Genomic DNA, 21,455 nt, shown 5'->3' on the forward strand with positions numbered 1-21,455 from the left:
AACTGCTGGCGGTACTTGGGGACCGAGGTCGGGAACCACTGCACTATAACCAGACCGATGTATTAGGAGTTGAGCAAAAGTTATGAACCCAGTACCTGATATGTGGTATAATATAGAGCAGTACACTGTACCTGACTATATGATGTGGTATAATATAGAGCAGTACCTGACTAGTATATGTGGTGTAATATAGAGCAGTGCTCAGTACCTGTCTAGTATATGAGGTGTAATATAGAGCAGTGCTCAGTACCTGACTAGTGTATGGGGTGTAATATAGAACAGTACTCAGTACCTGACTAGTATATGTGGTGTAATATAGAGCAGTGCTCAGTACCTGACTAGTGTATCTGGTATAATATAGAGCAGTGCTCAGTACCTGACTAGTATATGAGGTGTAATATAGAGCAGTGCTCAGTACCTGACTAGTATATGTGGTGTAATATAGAGCAGTGCTCAGTACCTGACTAGTGTATCTGGTATAATATAGAGCAGTGCTCAGTACCTGACTAGTATATGAGGTGTAATATAGAGCAGGACTCAGTACCTGACTAGTATATGTGGTGTAATATAGAGCAGTGCTCAGTACCTGACTAGTGTATGAGGTGTAATATAGAGCAGTGCTCAGTACCTGACTAGTGTATGAGGTGTAATATAGAGCAGTGCTTAATACCTGACTAGTGTATGTGGTGTAATATAGAGCAGTGCTCAGTACTTGACTAGTGTATGAGGTATAATATAGAGCAGTACCTGACTAGTGTATGTGGTGTAATATAGAGCAGGACTCAGTACCTGGCTAGTATATGTGGTGTAATATAGAGCAGTGCTCAGTACCTGGCTAGTATATGTGGTGTAATATAGAGCAGTGCTCAGTACCTGACTAGTGTATGAGGTGTAATATAGAGCAGTGCTTAATACCTGACTAGTGTATGTGGTGTAATATAGAGCAGTGCTCAGTACTTGACTAGTGTATGAGGTATAATATAGAGCAGTACCTGACTAGTGTATGTGGTGTAATATAAAGCAGTGCTCAGTACCTGACTAGTATATGTGGTGTAATATAGAGCAGTACTCAGTACCTGACTAGTGTATGAGGTGTAATATAGAGCAGTGCTCAGTACCTGACTAGTATATGTGGTGTAATATAGAGCAGTGCTCAGTACCTGACCAGTGTATGAGGTGTAATATAGAGCAGTGCTCGGTACCTGACTAGTGTATGAGGTGTAATATAGAGCAGTGCTCGGTACCTGACTAGTGTATGAGGTGTAATATAGAGCAGTACTCAGTACCTGACTAGTGTATGAGGTGTAATATAGAGCAGTACTCAGTACCTGACTAGTATATGAGGTATAATACGGAGCAGTGCTCTGTACCTGACTAGTATATGAGGTGTAATATAGAGCAGTGCTCGGTACCTGACTAGTGTATGAGGTGTAATATAGAGCAGTACTCAGTACCTGACTAGTATATGTGGTGTAATATAGAGCAGTGCTTGGTACCTGACTAGTGTATGTGGTGTAATATAGAGCAGTGCTCGGTACCTGACTAGTGTATGAGGTGTAATATAGAGCAGTACTCAGTACCTGACTAGTGTATGTGGTGTAATATAGAGCAGTGCTCGGTACCTGACTAGTATATGAGGTATAATACGGAGCAGTGCTCTGTACCTGACTAGTATATGAGGTGTAATATAGAGCAGTGCTCGGTACCTGACTAGTGTATGAGGTGTAATATAGAGCAATACTCAGTACCTGACCAGTGTATGAGGTGTAATATAGAGCAGTACTCAGTACCTGACTAGTATATGAGGTATAATACGGAGCAGTGCTCTGTACCTGACTAGTATATGTGGTGTAATATAGAGCAGTAGTCAGTACCTGACTAGTATATGAGGTATAATACGGAGCAGTGCTCTGTACCTGACTAGTATATGTGGTGTAATATAGAGCAGTAGTCAGTACCTGACTAGTCTATGTGGTGTAATATAGAGCAGTGCTCAGAACCTGACTAGTGTATGTGGTGTAGTATAGAGCAGTGCTCAGTACCTGACTAGTGTATGAGGTGTAATATAGAGCAGTGCTCAGTACCTGACTAGTGTATGTGGTGTAATATAGAGCAGTGCTCAGAACCTGACTAGTGTATGAGGTGTAATATAGAGCAGTGCTCAGTACCTGACTAGTGTATGTGGTGTAATATAGAGCGGAACCCAGAACCAGACTAGTATATGAAGTGTAATATTGAGCTGTGCCCAGACCATGACTAGATACTAGTGGTAACATTCTGTCTGCTATAGCCACTATGGGAGGTCATTTTAATGGGGTTATGGAACCACCTGGTTAGATATGGGGGTGGTAGGTGGTTGTGGACCCATATGTAATTTTATGCCTGTACTGGGGCAACAAACAGCCTTGGTAATTTGGCCAATGACCTTTATTTATCTTCCCCTTACTGTAGGACAGCTCCGTAAACTGGAAGGACTGCAAACCATCGCACTGACCACGAATGGGATTAACCTGGCGAGACAGCTGCCCAAGCTGAAAGAAGCTGGGCTAGATGTCTTGAATGTCAGTCTGGACACCCTTGTACCGGCCAAATTTGAGTTTATTGTACGGAGGAAAGGTGAGTACTGATACTGGGCACAGACTGATATCCGAGTACTGAGGACATGGGAGGTTGGCATTCTGTGACATCCCCGCGCTGTATACACCTGTGTTGGCATCTGGTTCTTGGTATTTCAAGACGGCCTGAAATTCCACTCCCACCACTACAGTGATACCATTCATCTGACCACTAGATGCTTCTAATACGTAAATGTCAGTGCTTTGGAAATGCCACCCCCATTGGTCAGTGTACATAAAACCACCAAGGTCATTTCCGGGCTGCTGGCGTTGATACCTCAATGGTGGTTGTGCAAAGAAGCTTGTATAACACTAGAGCGATTGTGCACCGTGTTGTGAGTAGTAACAGACCCCAGGGTTTAAAACACCTTCATGGCTCTGCCATTAGCCTGAGGAAACGGCAGGTCGCCAATCAACACAGAGAGATTTAATAACAAAACCTTTGGCCTCTCTGCTACCCTACAACAACTTTATACATTTCTGAAATTAAACCATAGTAGCAGTACCCCTCATGTCCACTAGATGGTGATATCTGACCGTTACATTTTGCCTTCTGCTCTGAATACATAGGTTATTAGACAAAGGCAGGGGCAGCCCCTCATGTTATTCCTTAACCATTTTCAGGACTCTGTATAAAACAGTTCTTCTGCACCAGGAACCAAATTAAGGCCAATATATGGACATACAGGATGTTTCAGGTCAAACCACTAATAAATGTAGCAGGAATTACTTAAAACCAGCAAAATAACCGCATCACACCAGATAACGTGGCTCTTATCTGACCCCGCATCACACCAGATAACGTGGCTCTGATCTGACCCCGCAGCACACCAGATAACGTGGCTCTGACCTGACCCCGCATCACACCAGATAACGTGGCTCTTATCTGACACCGCATCACACCAGATAACGTGGCTCTTATCTGACCTAGCATCACACCAGATAACGTGGCTCTTGATCTGACCCCGCATCACACCAAATAACGTGGCTATGATCTGACCCCCGCCTCACACCAGATAACGTGGCTCTTATCTGACCCCACCTCACACCAGATAACTTGGCTCTTATCTGACCCCGCCTCACACCAGATATTGTGGCTCTGATCTGACCCCGCATCACACCAGATAACGTGGCTCTGACCTGACCCCCGCATCACACCAGATAACGTGGCTCTGACCTGACCCCGCATCACACCAGATAATGTGGCTCTTATCTGACCCCGCCTCACACCAGATAACGTGGCTCTGTTCTGACCCCGCCTCACACCAGATAACGTGGCTCTGTTCTGACCCCGCCTCACACCAGATAACGTGGCTCTGTTCTGACCCCGCCTCACACCAGATAACGTGGCTCTGATCTGACCCCGCATCACACCAGATAACGTGGCTCTGATCTGACCCCGCATCACACCAGATAACGTGGCTCTGACATGACCCCGCATCACACCAGATAACGTGGCTCTGACATGACCCCGCATCACACCAGATAACGTAACTATGATCTGACCCCGCATCACACCAGATAACGTGGCTCTGACATGACCCCGCATCACACCAGATAACGTGGCTCTGACATGACCCCGCATCACACCAGATAACGTGGCTCTGATCTGACCCCGCATCACATCAGATAACGTGGCTCTGACATGACCCCGCATCACACCAGATAACGTGGCTCTGATCTGACCCCGCATCACACCAGATAACGTGGCTCTGATCTGACCCCGCATCACACCAGATAACGTGGCTCTGATCTGACCCCGCATCACACCAGATAACGTGGCTCTGATCTGACCCCGCATCACACCAGATAACGTGGCTCTGATCTGACCCCGCATCACACCAGATAACGTGGCTCTGATCTGACCCCGCATCACACCAGATAACGTGGCTCTGATCTGACCCCGCAGCACACCAGATAACGTGGCTCTGATGTGACCTCCGCATCACACCAGATAACGTGGCTCTGATGTGACCCCCGCATCACACCAGATAACGTGTCCTTCTGTAAATGAATGCAGAAAACTGTTACATTCTTTATTTTTCAAGGCTTTGGGAACGTTCTGTGACAAGTTCCTCCAAAACCAACATTACAAAGATCCTTATCTGGAGGCTTTTTGCTTTCCTGACCTCTCTAGTGATTGTTACTGGATATCATCGCTCAGCGTTTCTTCTCGTGGCAGCTGTGTGACCGCAACGCAAAACCAAATGTCATTGTGTATGCCGTTTATAGGGGCTTATTCTCTATACTACAGTATGTTGTACATATGTCCTCTGTTAGCCCAACATTATATGATTCTTATACTTTAGAAAAGTCTGAAACTTTTAAATTTTTAGTATACTGTAGTGCGGGAGCGGTGGATAATGTATATCAGTAGCATAATTACTGTACTCCTGCTACGTTACAGCTGAAGGGGTACACACAGTACTGCACTAATGATACTTTTGGAACCACGTGAGTAAGAAATTGAATTTTCCCTAATTCTACGTTCCTCTTCCTCTAGGTTTTCATAAAGTAATGGAAGGGATCAACCGTGCGGTGGAGCTGGGGTACAATCCGGTGAAGGTTAGTTTCCAAGTGCTGCAGTGATGAATGGTATCCAACTATGTCTCTGATGGTTATTCTAGCATTGGTGAGAACGCAGCCTGGGCACTAGGACCCAGTGACATTGCCAGGGCATTTGGTTTTTGTTTTGAACGCTTCATGATCTATAGAGATATGTATTGGTAAATGGATTTCCCTCCCCCCCCTGTTGATTTCTGTCCCTGACGACCGCTGGCTAACTGGGTCATCGTTGCTGAAATTGGGACGTAGGAAGATAACATGTAATGATTGTTAGCATGTGTTACAATAAAAGATGTTTTTAAACTACACATCCCAGCATGCTCTGCTCCAGTTTTGCTATTTTGGCCATGCCAAATCTTATGCAGAGTATGCTGGGATGTGTAGTTCAACAACAGCTGGAGTGTCAAGGTTAGCCATCAAGGGCCTAGGCAGATCCCCTATATGCATAGAGGGCAGTTGCCATTGGCTAACAGGGCAGAATGGGAGGAAAGACCCTAACCTGGCCCAATCAATCCTTTGCCCTTACCCAAAATGGTGGTGCTGGCGACTGTTGACGTAGCATTGCAAGCGGTTATCGGCGAACGCTCCTGCATCGGCGCAGTGTGTACACATATACAATAGACGGCCCGTTCTCCTGATTAATAATTGTATACATGTGGACACGTTTTTACTCCCTTCCATGTTCGTAACAGGAACCCAGATAAATAGAGGTGATAGTGTCAGGTGGGAAAACACTGCGTCTTAGGTAGATGTATATCTCTGGACATTATCCCCAGCAAGGCAGCAGGCAGTGCAATCTCCCAGAGGTAAGAAAGTCAGATTTTTTACCCTTATGGATGGCGCTGCGGATCCAGGGTGGCACGTATGTATAAGAGATAATTAACCCCCCCACTTAAATATACTTTCCAGAATTCTATTCCCCGTCACGCTGCTGCTGCTGCTGCTGCTCTGCTTTCTGTCACTGGTATTCCCGAGTCCTTTCCACTCTGTAATCCAAGTACTGCGCAGATAGCGCAATAATTATCACATCCTAGATGCATAACCTACATATATGGCGTGTAATAAATAATGTAACAACGGCCATAAGTCCCTATAATGGAACATTGAGGTTACGTTTAAATAACATTATATGTTGTTTATAACATTTATATATCCTCTGTTCATTATTTCATTATATGTCATTCAAGATCCAGGTGGAGGATAGAGAGTCTGAGCAAGCACCTAATAGGGGGGGAAGGGGGATATTTAATAAGCCTTGGAGAGCGACAAAGTGCAGAGGTACCAAACACTGCCTGTGACATGGCAGCCCAAGCTGATTGGTTGGTACTTTAACTCTCCCCACGTTATTTCTTCAGCGGTAGACGTCAGGGGCCACAGGGATAACATTGGGTCTAGGAGTGACGTTACGACCAATCCAGCACCAGTAAGGTTAAACTTCTGGGCTGCTCAGACACAGCCCCCTGGGCTCTCACCTCCTATACCCCGCCTCCCAGGCTAGTCAGTTTGGTACTTATGTAGTATCTGGGCGTCTGATTTAGAAATCGGATCGGATCGCATCGCATGCGACCAAATCGTATGCGATGCGATGGTCAAGATTTTTCCATAGGATTCAATGTTAAAATGGGGTCCTTTTCCTTTCCCCACTATCCAAGTGGGCATGGAGTTGGATATAAACCTGTGGCGAGCGTAGCGAGCCACCGAGCCCGAAGCGTGGCGAGCGGACACAGAATACTTTTTAAGAAATATGCGTCCCCTCGCGGGGCTCGCTTCGCTCGCCACGCTTCGGGCTCGGTGGCTCGCTGCGCTCGCCACGCTATATAAAATCAACTCTATGCCCACTTGGATAGTGGGGAAATGAACAGGACCTTCTTAACATTGAATCCTATGCAAAATCGCATCGAATCGCATCGCATCGCATCTGATTGTATGCCTTTAAGGTAAAGCATACAATCACAAAATCGGCAGCCCAGATACTACATAAGTACCGTCAGTTTTTATCGTGCTGGCAGGAGCCAACACGCATTAGAAAGGTGCTGCTATAATAGCAGCATAAAACTTTTAATTATTTTTTTTTAATTCTTATTTTTACACTGACCGGAGTCAGTGACAGAGCAGCAGCGCCGGGGGTCTGTTAGACCCCTGCACTGCGCTCCATCACCCGGGACCCGGCAGCCCAACACCACCCACGTGGTTTCCACAAGCGGAGGTGTTCGGCTGGCTCTAGAGCACTGGAGAGCACAGCCGCAACGGGGACCGGGACGACAGCGGTGAGCCGCTTACAGGTAACGCGCTCCCCGCTGGGAGCGTGCGCGCGCATGTTTAATGGCGGCTGAGCAGCCCGGCGAAGGGGGATCGCCGGGCTGCACTAGCAAGCGGCAGAACCGCCACCTTTTGTAAAAAGTGTTGAGCGCTCTGTCCCGCTGGACCACCAGGGAGATGTTGAGTGTGGGCAGTGGCGTCGGTACGCGGGGCCGCCCGGCAAGCTCCGGATCCCCGCCATTTTACCGGCGCCACATGAGTCATATATTCCCAGTGGCCATTTGCTAGTAGGGGGAGGGATCCTCTCCTCACACAGCCCCTCCCCCGGAGACAGGAGCTAGGATGTACCCACGGGGTTTCCAGCCCTGATCTTTCTGCCTGCCTGCTGCACGTGTTGGAAGGACACAGAGAGCTCTCTGCCAGTCTGGAGTTCCATCTCTTCACGGCCGGGCCATCTGGGCAAATCCCCCCTGTACCTCTCCTTCAAGGATACCAGGTTACAGTAATTTATGCTCCTGCCGGCCTTAGTGCTTTGCGGAGCTCAGTGCCAGGTTTTTTATTTTGCATTGTATGCTCTGTTTGTGTGCTGTGTCTCATATTGTCTTTACACTATCACTGCCTGTCAGAAAGTATATTGTGTTAAGTGTTACAGTCAGCTGCCTCTTGTACAATGTCAGAGGAAAGCGGTGACGACACATGGGCCCCTATACTGGTGTCCTGCACGCGTTACAAGGCGGGTGTACCCCATCTTGTAGAGAGGTTATGCTTACATGTATAAAGACGCATGCGCAGCCTCCTGTGGCAGCTCCCTCGCGGGAACCTGCTTGGGCCCAGCTTACCCAGGTCATGTCGCAGTTAATAGACAAGCTCTCTTCTGCACCATCCCTGCAGCCCCGACCGTCCGTGTCTCGGCCATGTGCCCCCCCCGAGGAGCTGGCATGGGCGCGTGCTTTGGCAGACTCAGTTCAGGGCATCCGTGCCTCTTTAAAGGGTAAATCCCGTAAGCCCCGGGGTGGGGAGATTCCTTCTACCCTCACCCATCAGGATACGGATGTAGATACTGATGAGGAGGAGGATCAGCTGGTTGATGACACAGTCGACGCAGATGCTGACGACACCTCTAGAGGCGACATAACAGCAAAAGTCGATGTAGAAGCCCTGGTAATTGCGGTTAGAGACGTGTTACATTTACAGGAGGTCTCTGAACCCGTACAGTCTGTGGGCCCATCTTTTAAGCGTCACAAGCAGACGCGGACAGTGTTCCCTAACTCTTCGGAGCTAGAGGATGTCCTTGGGGAGGCCTGGATGTTACCAAATAGGAAGTTTCCGCTCCCTAAGCGGTTTAATTCCCTGTACCCGCTCCCTCCAGAGGATAGAGTTCGCTGGGAGACTCCTCCCAGGGTGGATGCACATATCGCTAAGATTGTGCGTTCCAATACTTTACCCATCCCAACCGCCTCTCTTAAAGATGCCGCTGACAGAAAGTTGGAGAACTTTCTTAAGCTAATTTTTACAACAACTGGGGCGGTTGCACGGCCTACCCTGGCATCTGCCTGGGTGGCAAAGGCCATGGTCAAATGGATTTCTCTCCTCACTAATATTATTACTGAGGGAGATAATGTAGATGACATGTTTCCTATTCTTGACATCATGCATCAGGCTGCACTATATTTGGGAGAGGCTGCATTAGATGCAGCCACTCTTACTTCAAGAGCATCTGCCTCGGCAGTGGCGGCACGACGATCCCTGTGGCTTCGCTCTTGGAAAGCGGATACTGAGTCCAAACAAACTCTAGAGGCATTACCCTTTGCGGGTTCTCTATTGTTTGGATCAGAGCTGGACAAAATCGTGGCCACGGTGGCTGCCTCAAAGGCGGCTTTCCTGCCATCCACTCCTGCTCCACGTCCTCGACCGGCGTTCCAGTCCTTTCGTTTCCAGGGCAGGGGTAGGGGACAGTCGTTCACAAAGACTCAGGCCCAACCCGCAAAGCCCTCTAGGGCCAGAGGAAAACGTCCCTGGCCCACTAGACGTGCTGAACATAAACCCGAGGTTAAGCCCTCGGCATGATGGGCCGGCGCTCCACCTGGGGGTTCCCAGGGTGGGGGGTCGCCTGCTTCGGTTTTCGCACATGTGGCTGGAGTCCACGACAGACGCTTGGGTTCGAGACTTAGTCTGCAAAGGCTATTCTATAACCTTTCGCCGTCGACCACCAAGCTCGTTCTTTTCAACAAGTTCTCCCAAGGACTTGGAAAAGCGCGTAGCCCTGGAACAGGCCATACAAAAACTACTTTCAGCAGGTGTCATTGCCCCCATTCCAGTGTCGCAACAAGGCATAGGTTTCTACGCCAGTCTTTTCTTGGTACGGAAGCCCAATGGGACCTTCCGTCCCATTTTAAATCTAAAAAGACTAAACAAATTCCTTCGGGTCCCGAAGTTCAAAATGGAGACCTTGCGATCCATTGTGCTGGCGTTGCAACCAGGGGACTACATGGCATCCCTCGACATACAAGATGCGTATCTACATGTACCCATCAAACAAGAACACTGGCGGTTCCTCAGGTTTGCGCTGCAGGACCGTCACTTTCAATTTCAGGCACTACCTTTCGGCCTGGCCACAGCTCCCCGCGTGTTTACGAAGGTTATGGCAGTGATGTGCAGTGCTCTTCGCCACCAGGGGGTTCGGATTCTCCCATACCTGGACGATCTGTTGATCCTGGCTCAGTCGCCCCAGGTTCTCCAGGCACACTTGACCAAGGTCGTGGTGGTCCTGGAACGCCACGGCTGGATAATCAATTGGCCAAAGTCATCCATAGTCCCTACTCAATCTATGATTCACCTAGGGGCCCTGTTGGACACAGTAAATCAGCGGATTTACTTGCCGGAGATACGCCGCAAGGCCCTGCAGTCCAGAATTCAACATCTTCTCTCGCTCAGGTGTGTCTCAATACATGCCTGCATGAGGGTGCTGGGCTCCATGGTCTCGACCTTCGACATGGCGGAGTACGCTCAGTTCCACTCTCGCCCATTACAACGGGAAATTCTAAGGAAATGGTCGGGGTCATACTCCAACATACGGTCACACCTGATTATCTTATCACCGGCAGCTCGGAGTTCCCGGTCATGGTGGCTTCTAGATCAGAACCTCATGGAAGGGAGGCCTTTTTGGATCCAAAAGTGGACTCTCCTCACCACGGATGCCAGTCTTCGTGGTTGGGGAGCAGTCACATGTCAGAAATCCTTTCAGGGGCTTTGGACTCCACAGGAATTCTTGCTATCCATCAACACTCTCGAACTAAGAGCTGTCTTACTGGCTCTCCGCCAGGCAGAGCCTTGGCTTCAAGGTCACCCGGTGCAGGTACAGTCGGACAATGCGACGACGGTGGCTTATATCAACCACCAGGGTGGCACTCGGAGTCGAGCAGCTATGGCGGAGGCCTCTTGTATCTTCCAGTGGGCGGAGAACAAGATCCCGGCATTATCGGCAATCTTCATCCCGGGACTCCTCAATTGGGAGGCGGACTTCTTGAGTCGACAGACTCTGGATGCCGGCGAATGGACCCTACATCCGAAAGCTTTTCAGATGTTGGTAGACCGGTGGGGCAGACCGGAGGTGGATCTGATGGCATCTCGCCACAATCACCAGGTCACCCTGTACGGTTCCAGGTCTCGAGATCCGAACGCTTGCATGGTAGACGCTCTGTCAGTCCAGTGGCCATTCGCTCTCATGTATGCCTTTCCCCCATTTTCACTCCTTCTCCGAGTTCTTCGCAAATTGAAGGCAGAAGGGGGCACGATGATCTTGGTGGCCCCTCATTGGCCTCGGAGGATCTGGTTCTCAGATCTGCAGGCCCTGTCAGTGGCCCCTTCAATCCGGCTACCTCTGTGGCCGGATCTGCTCTCGCAAGGGCCGTGCCTCCATCCCGATCTGCAGCGGTTGTCTTTAACGGGGTGGCTGTTGAGACCGCCTAGTTAAAAGCTAAAGGCTTTAATTCACGGGTGATTTCGACTATGCTCAGAGCTCGTAGGCCTTCTTCGGCGGGTGCTTATCATCGCATCTGGCGAGCTTACTTCGCCTGGTGTAGCTCACGCCAGTTTAACCCAAAAACCTATCGGTTGTCTCGAATTCTGTCCTTTCTGCAAAAGGGTTTAGAGGCCGGCCTTAGACTGTCATCACTAAAGGTACAGGTGTCGGCCTTGTCTATTCTATTTCGAAGGAGGCTTGCGTTGTTGCAGGACATCCGCACTTTCTTGCAGGGGGTTTTGCGAATCCAACCTCCGTTTGTCCCACCGGTTGCTCCATGGGATCTTTCTCTGGTTCTTAAGGCTCTACAGGGTCCCCCTTTTGAACCATTGCGATCAGTGGATCTATCTTGGCTTACATGGAAAACTGTTTTTCTGCTGGCCATTGCTTCGGCCAGGAGGGTTTCAGATTTATCGGCTCTGTCCTGTCAGTCTCCTCTTCTGGTTTTCCACCCTGACAGGGCGGTCCTTCGAACAGTCCCTTCACACCTTCCCAAGGTGGTGTCCAAATTTCACGTTAATCAGGAGATAGTGGTCCCAGCCTTTCGGGGGCCGGATGCTTCTCCTGAACAGCGATTCCTAGATGTAGTGCGAGCGTTACGTATCTATGTGCGCCGTACTAAAGCACTTAGGAAATCTAACTCTCTCTTTGTCCTCTATGGATTTCAGAAAAGAGGTTGGCCTGCTACGAAGCAGACCATTGCCCGGTGGCTAAGGTCTGTCATCAAACAAGCTTACTTGGGTGCCGCCCTTCCGGTTCCAATGGGCGTCCGGGCTCATTCCACGAGATCTGTGGGTGCGTCTTGGGCTGTTAGGGGTGGTGCGACAGCAGAGCAACTTTGCAAGGCGGCGACCTGGTCGTCTCCTCATACTTTCTTACGCTTCTATGCGTTTGATACGTTTACCTCACAAGACTCGGCATTCGGCCGGAGTGTATTGGCTGCGGCCCAGGCGCGCCCCCACCCATAGGTGGCTGCTTTAGGACATCCCAATGTTATCCCTGGGGCCCCTGACGTCTACCGCTGAAGAAAATGATATTTATGTCTTACCTGTTAAATATCTTTCTTCGAGGACGTCAGGGGCCACAGGGATCCCTCCCTGGCGCGCCTACTTCATGATATTAACATTAAGAGTTACTCAGTTGAGTCAACTTAGTTAAAATTTCCTCGGTTGAGGGTGTTTACACTTGTTACAAGTTATGGTTTCTCTATTGAGCAATCACACATACACATATATTTGTTGAGTGTGTTTCTGTATGGGTTTCTCTTCCTTCTATCTTGTCTCCTGCCTGGCTTGGAAAAAAACTGGGAGGCGGGGTATAGGAGGTGAGAGCCCAGGGGGTTGTCTCTGAGCAGCCCAGAAGTTTAACCTTTCTGGTGCTGGATTGGTCGTGACGTCACTCCTAGACCCAATGTTATCCCTGTGGCCCCTGACGTCCTCGAAGAAAGATATTTAACAGGTAAGACATAAATATCATTTTCTCTCCAAGGCTTCGTTTATAAGCTTCTAAACCCCTTCTGTCTTTACGCAGTACAGTCTGTGGTGCACGGGGGGCCTCGGGTGCCGGACGGGGTCCCGACAGTCGGACCCCTTTACCACACCCGGTGCCTCTGCAGTGGACGGATATGCATTTTGGGCTTAGTGGTTCTTTCCACAAGTTTATTGCACACAATGAGGGTCCCTAACCTAGAACAGCCATCTCCCCTTCCTTTAACTAACTGTTGATCTTCCCATTGTTGCCCTAATGCTTGTGTCGACCGTCCAAACCTATCGACATGAACCATGCCAACCTATTTCATATGTCAGGCTAAGCCCTGTCCGAATGCCTGTCGACCTAAACTGGCTCAACGAATTGACCGTATAACTAGGAAATTGCTTTGTAACAGAGTAGAGCTGCGTAGATCTGTCTTTACATCAACTACAACCGAAGAAATTGATCATGTGACCTTTACGTGGTGCCAGGAGCCGCCGTACCGTATATTTGGAGGGGGTTATTTTAATAAATTTCACCATGTTAGGAAAAGCTACATTTTCGGGTCAGCGTTGCTGATTTTTTATTGCGAGTCTATCTCTGGAAAGAACATTATTTGTGGTCTTTCCTCCTATATTATGTGATAAAATGCAAAACGGGTTCCCGCCAAGAAATCCCAGCCTGGAGCCCGCGCACCGTGCGTTTCTATAATCCCCTAGTTTGGCTCCATCCCAGCTCTGGGAGCAGACGGGGGGCCTCTCAACAAGCACTTTCTACATTTTACATTAATGATTTTTTACTATGTGCTAAGATAAATAATCCAAGAGCGTTGCCTGTAAACCTGGCTCGTTTCAGGCAGATGTTTTCACTTTTTTTTGTGCGTTTTAATTTATTTAACAAGTGTGCTGGTATGTCTGCGTCCTGTCGGAGCTATGTCTACTCTACCCAGAGTGTCTATGTCTACTCCACCCAGAGAGGTGATGTCCATCGCAAAGTATCTGTTTCCCATGCCACTGGTAATTGCAACTAGCAAGAAATGGGGTTCATTTATGTTTCGGATAAACCACCTCTTTCATCCCCATTTCATGTACCGCTATCTTGATGCCATTGACCAAGGCTCACTTTGGCGTGTGACCTAAGATCAGGTTACATAGAGAGGTTGGATGCTAATAAAGATGTCTACATTGGAAGGCATGACAAAAAGGGTTAGTGTTGAGAGGCTGGACGCTAAAGAAGAGGTTAGTGTTGAGAAGCCTGAGGCTAAGTTAGAGACCAACAATGAGAAGCCTGACAGGAAGAGGCCAATCTTGAAAGGCCTGTGGTCAGTGTTGAGGAGGCCTGATACTACGAAAGAGATCAGTATTAAGAGGCCTGATGGTAGCGAAGAGGTAAGTGTGTATAGAACAGACTCTAAGGAAGAGGTCAGTCTGGAGAGGCCTGACGCTAAGGAAGAGGTCAGTCTGGAGAGGCCTGACGCTAAGGAAGAGGTCAGTCTGGAGAGGCCTGACGCTAAGGAAGAGGTCAGTCTGGAGAGGCCTGACGCTAAGGAAGAGGTCAGTCTGGAGAGGCCTGACGCTAAGGAAGAGGTCAGTCTGGAGAGGCCTGACGCTAAGGAAGAGGTCAGTCTGGAGAGGCCTGACGCTAAGGAAGAGGTCAGTCTGGAGAGGCCTGACGCTAAGGAAGAGGTCAGTCTGGAGAGGCCTGACGCTAAGGAAGAGGTCAGTCTGGAGAGGCCTGACGCTAAGGAAGAGGTCAGTCTGGAGAGGCCTGACGCTAAGGAAGAGGTCAGTCTGGAGAGGCCTGACGCTAAGGAAGAGGTCAGTCTGGAGAGGCCTGACGCTATGGAAGAGGTCAGTCTGGAGAGGCCTGACGCTATGGAAGATTTCAGTCTGGAGAGGCCTGACGCTATGGAAGAGGTCAGTCTGGAGAGGCCTGACGCTATGGAAGATTTCAGTCTGGAGAGGCCTGACGCTATGGAAGAGGTCAGTCTGGAGAGGCCTGACGCTATGGAAGAGGTCAGTCTGGAGAGGCCTGATGCTATGGAAGAGGTCAGTCTGGAGAGGCCTGTTGCTATGGAAGAGGTCAGTCTGGAGAGGCCTGATGCTATGGAAGAGGTCAGTCTGGAGAGGCCTGGCGCTAAGGAAGAGGTCAGTCTGGAGAGGCCTGGCGCTAAGGAAGAGGTCAGTCTGGAGAGGACTGACGCTAAGGAAGAGGTCAGTCTGGAGAATCCTGACGCTAAGGAAGAGGTCAGTCTGGAGAGGACTGGCGCTAAGGAAGAGGTCACTGTGAAGAGGCCTGGCGCTAAGGAAGAGGTCAGTCTGGAGAGGCCTGGCGCTAAGGAAGAGGTCAGTCTGGAGAGGCCTGACGCTATGGAAGAGGTCAGTCTGGAGAGGACTGGCGCTAAGGAAGAGGTCACTGTGAAGAGGCCTGGCGCTAAGGAAGAGGTCACTCTGGAGAGGCCTGATGCTATGGAAGAGGTCAGTCTGGAGAGGACTGGCGCTAAGGAAGAGGTCACTGTGAAGAGGCCTGGCGCTAAGGAAGAGGTCACTCTGGAGAGGCCTGATGCTATGGAAGAGGTCAGTCTGGAGAGGCCTGATGCTATGGAAGAGGTCAGTCTGGAGAGGACTGACGCTAAGGAAGAGGTCACGGTGAAGAGGACTGACGCTAAGGAAGTTTTCCTTTTTGTGGGACCTCACCCAAAAGTAGGGGACAATCTTGTGGGCCTGATGCTAAGGGTCAGTGTTTTGGGGTCAGGTGGTAAAGGGAGAGTTGCCTGATGCAAAGGAATAGATCATTGAAATGAAACTAAAGAAGATGTCACCGTTGGAGAGCAATAATTACTGCTGTTTGAGTAGAGTTCAAAGCCAGTCAAAATGACGGCATCTGCAATGTACTTTCACTTTGATCCGTGACAGTTTTTTGCCCACAAACTCTCTACCTCACTCTCAGGGGTTAAGTAACAGGCTGGGTTTAAAAAGGGACAGGGAACTGATTAAGCTGATTAAGTACCAGGCACTTTATCACTTCTCCTCCCTTATCACTGCTTCATACGTCTACCCCGTAGTCCCTATCTGCTCTTACCTCCAATATCTTTGTTCTCAGCTTCTTCTTTCCATATCCAGCAAGTTTGAAACAGATCAGTGTCCCTGCAAAAATTGCTTTCAGTAATATGGTCCATGGAGTGTCCTCTAGTGGTCATTAGCAGTACTTCACCTCATGTGATTAGTGTCAGGGACTCTGAGTCATTTGCTCTTTGGCTGTTGCTTTTCTGAAGACAAGAAGCAGCTTGTAGTGTCCGGAACCTTATGTGTTGCATTGGCTGAGATGGCATATTCTGTTCTACGTGGTTCCTTCTCCATAACCTGCCACCATCAGTGATCACCCGGAGTCACTTCCAAGATCCTGAGTCTTCATCTGGATTGGTGATTCATGTGGAACGACATATCCAGAACCAAATTATCCTAGCCATTACAATGAATACAGACTGATATATTGGGTGACATTTAATGAGATGCGAAAATGTGATTAGTGTGATTTTTAGGCGAAATGTGATTAGTGCGATTTTTAGGCGAAATCGCACTTTTTTCCGAATTCATATATATAATGAGATGCGAAAAAAGGCAATTGGACATTCTGAAAGTGTGATTTTTAGTAACGCCGGAACTCGCATCCAGATGTTTTCTCATTGAAAAGTATACAATTCGCATATTTAATGAGATGCAAATTCAGGAAACTGTGTCTAAAAATCGCCACACATGCAGACCAGGTTCTGACAGGTGAATTGGCCAGAACCCTGCACAGATCATTGAGATCTGTGCATGGTCCAGTCTTAAAAAATGTGTACTTTTTTTTTTTTTTTTTATTATTATTATTATTATTATTATTTTAAATGGCGTGGGGTCCTCCCTCTTGAGCATAACCAGCCCCGGGCTCATTGAGCCGGACCTGCTTCCAAAAATACGGGGGAAAAAGTGTAGTGGTCCCCCATATTTCTGAAACCAGCCCTGGACTCTTGGACTGGTCCTGGTTCCAAAAATACGGGGGACAAAAAATCTGGGGGTTTGAAACCAGCACCGGGGTCCAACAGCCCGCGGTATCATGCCACAGCCGAGGGACACTTTTTACGTAAGGTCCCTCGGCCGAACCATGAGCACCGTGGCTGGTCAGCCTTGGACAGGGTATCTGGGGGAGTGGGGATAATGTTATTGTAACATTCTTTTTACAGGTGGACTACAAGTCCCAGCAGGCCCATTAATGTCCCGCATGCTGGGACTTGTGCTTCTCCAAGTCCCAGCATGCGGGGGAGGTCTGCTGGCACTTGTAGTTCACCTCCATAAAGCAATGTTAGGAATAAGTGTTTTAACACTATCAGTCCAAAGCCCAGGGATGCCGGTGACAGCCCCGGGCTTCAGCCCTGGACGGGTGAAGCCTGGGGGGGACCCCTTTATTGGGGGGGTCCCCACTCCTCCAGGGAGCCTGTCCAAGGCTGACCAGCCACGGTGCTCATGGTGCGGCCGGGGGACCTTGTGTAAAAAGTGTCCTCCGGCTGTGGCATGACACTGCGGGCTGTTGGAGCCCGGTGCTGGTTTCAAAATACGGGGGACCCCCATATTTTTGTCTCCCAGATTTTTGGAACCAGGACCGGTCCAAGAGTCTGGGGCTTGTTTCAGAAATACGGGGGACCCCTACGCTTTTTGGCCCCTGTATTTTTGGAACCAGGTCCGGGGCTGGTTATGCCTTTTTTTATTATTATTTTATACAAATTCGCACATTTCATCAAATTTTCATGCGTAAAATTCGCACATTTTCATGACTAAAAATCGCCCATTATCGCACTTTATTGCATTTTTTTGCCCGGAATACGCAGCTCAGCAAAAACTGCGATAATGGGCGGTTTTTGAAAAGTTACTAAAACTCTTATCCTATTAAATGTCACCCATTATATCCATTATATCCATTCCACATTATGCTAGCTGATCCCCTACCAAATACTGTACATATCTATTCCTAGGTGAAGCTTTTTGCTGTTATATGTCTGACTGATTGTTTATTTTGCCCTTATTGAATTGTGCCGTTTCTAGTTTCTTTAGTGAGCATTATTCTTGCCCCCCCCACTCTGACCTCTGACACCTGCCTCCATCCAGGTTAACTGCGTGGTGATGAGAGGCCTGAACGAGGATGAACTCCTGGATTTTGTAGCACTCACAGAGAAGCAGCCTTTGGAAGTGCGCTTCATTGAGTACATGCCATTCGATGGTAAGTCTGACTTATAAATATAACCGTGTGCTCCTAGTCTAGCGGAGGCAGCCATATTGGACCGATTTTGGTGGCGATATTGTACATCGATTCCTTAGCTATAAGTCAGATGTTCGTGGTGAATGGACAAGCTGCTAACATGGCTTCCTCCTCTGTATAACCTTTGAAATGTTTTTTATTTATTTTTCCATTTGCGGGTCTGATATACAATTTAAATGCTTGGAAAATTTACAAATCCTTCTCCTTTTAAAATAGGAAACAAGTGGAATTTTAAGAAGATGGTGAGTTACCAGGAAATGCTGGACACGATTCGCCAGCGGTGGCCAGAACTGGAGAAGATACCAACCGAAATGACCAGCACTTCCAAGGTACGATAGAGCCCCAAGTTGCTTCTGGCCCTTCTGTCCCCACCTTGACTACAGGCAGTGGCCATTCTCTGTGAGCCTGTTTACTGTGAGGGCATTGGTTGCTTCCACCTTCATTATTTTGCTTCTGACCTTTTTGCCCTGGTGCTGACATTGACGTGACTAATACTCTGCATTCCTCCACCACGTCTGTTCCTGACAGGCCTTCAGAGTTCCGGGTTTCCAGGGACACATTGGGTTTATTACATCCATGTCTGAGCACTTCTGTGGTTCCTGTAACCGACTCCGCATCACAGCTGATGGGAACCTGAAGGTACGTGAACGCGTCCTAGCGTTGTTACTGGGCGGTATTCACGGGTCAGTTTTTTAAAGATGCATTTCAAGCGCTAACGTTTTTGGGAGCAGACTGATTTGCACATTTTTTGCTTGTTATATATTCTCATGGGTTTTTGCAGGATAAATGACAGCAACTGACTTTTTATGATTGGATAGAGCAGAAATCGGGAGAGTCAAACTTGTATTACTGAAGAATTGGTTGCAAAAAGCCATGGTCCTTTTCCAGACAAAAATATTGTGGGTAATTGGATGTGCCCCAAAATGTCTGTTTATACTTATTTGTAAAAAAAAAATCTCCAAAACCATACCATCAATTAAGTAGTGTACAATGTACTATGAGCTGGGTCCTACGGCGTACGGAGAGCTGGGTCCTACGGCGTACGGAGAGCTGGGTCCTACGGCGTGCGGAGAGCTGGGTCCTACGGCGTACGGAGAGCTGGGTCCTACGGCGTACGGAGAGCTGGGTCCTACGGCGTACGGAGAGCTGGGTCCTACGGCGTACGGAGAGCTGGGTCCTACGGCGTACGGAGAGCTGGGTCCTACGGCGTACGGAGAGCTGGGTCCTACGGCGGGGTCCTACGGCGTACGGAGAGCTGGGTCCTAAGGCGTATCATGTTGGGCTGGAGCTGGTATGGTGAGCTGGGTTATGCAGTGGATGGTGAGCTGGGTTATGCAGTGGATGGTGAGCTGGGTTATGCAGTGGATGGTGAGCTGGGTTATGCAGTGGATGGTGAGCTGGTTCATGCAGTGTAGGGTGAACTGGGCTGGAGCTGGTTCATACAGTGTAGGGTGAGCTGGTTCACACAGTGTAGGGTGAGCTGGTTCACACAGTGTAGGGTAAGCTGGTTCACACAGTGTAGGGTGAGCTGGTTCACACAGTGTACGGGTGAGCTGGTTCACACAGTGTACGGGGTGAGCTGGTTCACACAGTGTAGGGTGAGCTGGTTCACACAGTGTACGGGTGAGCTGGGTCCTAAGGCGTATCATGTTGGGCTGGAGCTGGTATGGTGAACTGGGTTATGCAGTGGATGGTGAGCTGGGTTATGCAGTGGATGGTGAGCTGGGTTATGCAGTGGATGGTGAGCTGGGTTATGCAGTGGATGGTGAGCTGGTTCATGCAGTGTAGGGTGAACTGGGCTGGAGCTGGTTCATACAGTGTAGGGTGAGCTGGTTCACACAGTGTAGGGTGAGCTGGTTCACACAGTGTAGGGTGAGCTGGTTCACACAGTGTATGGGTGAGCTGGTTCACACAGTGTACGGGGTGAGCTGGTTCACACAGTGTAGGGTGAGCTGGTTCACACAGTGTACGGGTGAGCTGGTTCACACAGTGTACGGGGTGAGCTGGTTCACACAGTGTACGGGTGAGCTGGTTCATACGGTGTACAGTGAGCTAGGCTGGAGTTGGTTCGTTCAGTGTATGGTGAGCTGGTTCACACAGTGTAGGGTGGGCTGGTTCACACAGTGTAGGGTGAGCTGGTTCACACAGTGCAGGGTGAGCTGGTTCACACAGTGCAGGGTGAGCTGGTTCACACAGCGCAGGGTGAGCTGGTTCACACAGTGCAGGGTGAGCTGGTTCACACAGTGTAGGGTGAGCTGGTTCACACAGTGTAGGGTAAGCTGAGCATTTAAGGAATTGTTTGGTAAGGCACAAAGAAAGCAGCATAACATTTTGTTACTGTATAACATCACATCTGTATCTTACTAGCAGAAAGTAACCTATTCAGTGCCAGATATTCTCACGAGCCTGTAGATTTGAGGAAGGAGTTACCATTTATGTATGAATAGTCCTCTACTGTCCTCTACTGTACCTAATGAGTTTATTCACTAAACTAGTTGCAAGTCCTGTCTGACGGATGGGCGAAGGTTTATGCTTATGCAAGTCTCAAAGGTTTTGTGAAGAAGTGAAAATGTTTTTCATTTAATGGACCTTATAGGCCTTTATCCCCTTCGGTGGGATGCCCGGAACTTTGTCGTGCTGCGCTGCAGGAGTGATCCAGTGTAGCCTCCAACGGGGAACCACTGGTGCACCTCCATCCACCCTGTCGCTGATCCCCCCCCCCCCCCCCACTGTTGCAGCCCCTTCTGTGGTAAGTATTTCTGGGGCAGGACAAACCCTGGTAGGTTTGTCCTGCCCCAGGATAACCACCACTCAAGGAGTTAAGGGTCCACTTAAGCGAGTCTGTTTATTGTGTTGTATTCAGAAAGTCATAAGCCTTCCAGCGACATATCACAATGCATGAAAACAACAGAAATAGCATGGACCCTTATGATCGCAACCCTTAAGGGCTCGTCCGGTTAAACCCATCTTCGAAATTAGATGTCCCTAAAGGTGATAAAGAAAACATTGTTCAATTATACTTCTATAGCTGGTGTGTGATTCTCTCTCTGGCCAGGTCTGTCTGTTCGGGAACTCCGAGGTGTCTCTCAGAGACCTGCTGCGCTCAGAGGCGACTGAGCAGGAGCTGGTGCAGATTATCGGGGAGGCTGTGGGGCGGAAGAAGAAGCAGCACGCGGGTGAGTGTTCTAGTGTCACTAGCCATGCGCTACCTCCACAACGTGCAGTTAGGA

The 21,455-nt window shown here is 49.0% G+C and overlaps 1 protein-coding gene across 3 annotated transcripts in view; it reads left to right on the forward strand.

The window, feature by feature from the left end:
- MOCS1 (molybdenum cofactor synthesis 1) overlaps nt 1–21,455 on the forward strand; it is a 71,819-nt gene that overhangs the window by 34,945 nt on the left and 15,419 nt on the right. For all 3 annotated transcript variants that reach the window (XM_083175401.1, XM_083175403.1, XM_083175404.1), the window contains exons 4-9: nt 2,452–2,616; nt 5,119–5,180; nt 18,075–18,186; nt 18,442–18,554; nt 18,754–18,864; nt 21,281–21,401. In XM_083175401.1, coding sequence (XP_083031527.1) covers nt 2,452–2,616; nt 5,119–5,180; nt 18,075–18,186; nt 18,442–18,554; nt 18,754–18,864; nt 21,281–21,401 — 684 coding nt within the window. The remainder of the gene's footprint in view (nt 1–2,451; nt 2,617–5,118; nt 5,181–18,074; nt 18,187–18,441; nt 18,555–18,753; nt 18,865–21,280; nt 21,402–21,455) is intronic.

This window comes from Crinia signifera, chromosome 3 (assembly GCF_055691185.1).
Source record: "Crinia signifera chromosome 3, ASM5569118v1, whole genome shotgun sequence".
Classification (NCBI taxonomy): domain Eukaryota; kingdom Metazoa; phylum Chordata; class Amphibia; order Anura; family Myobatrachidae; genus Crinia; species Crinia signifera.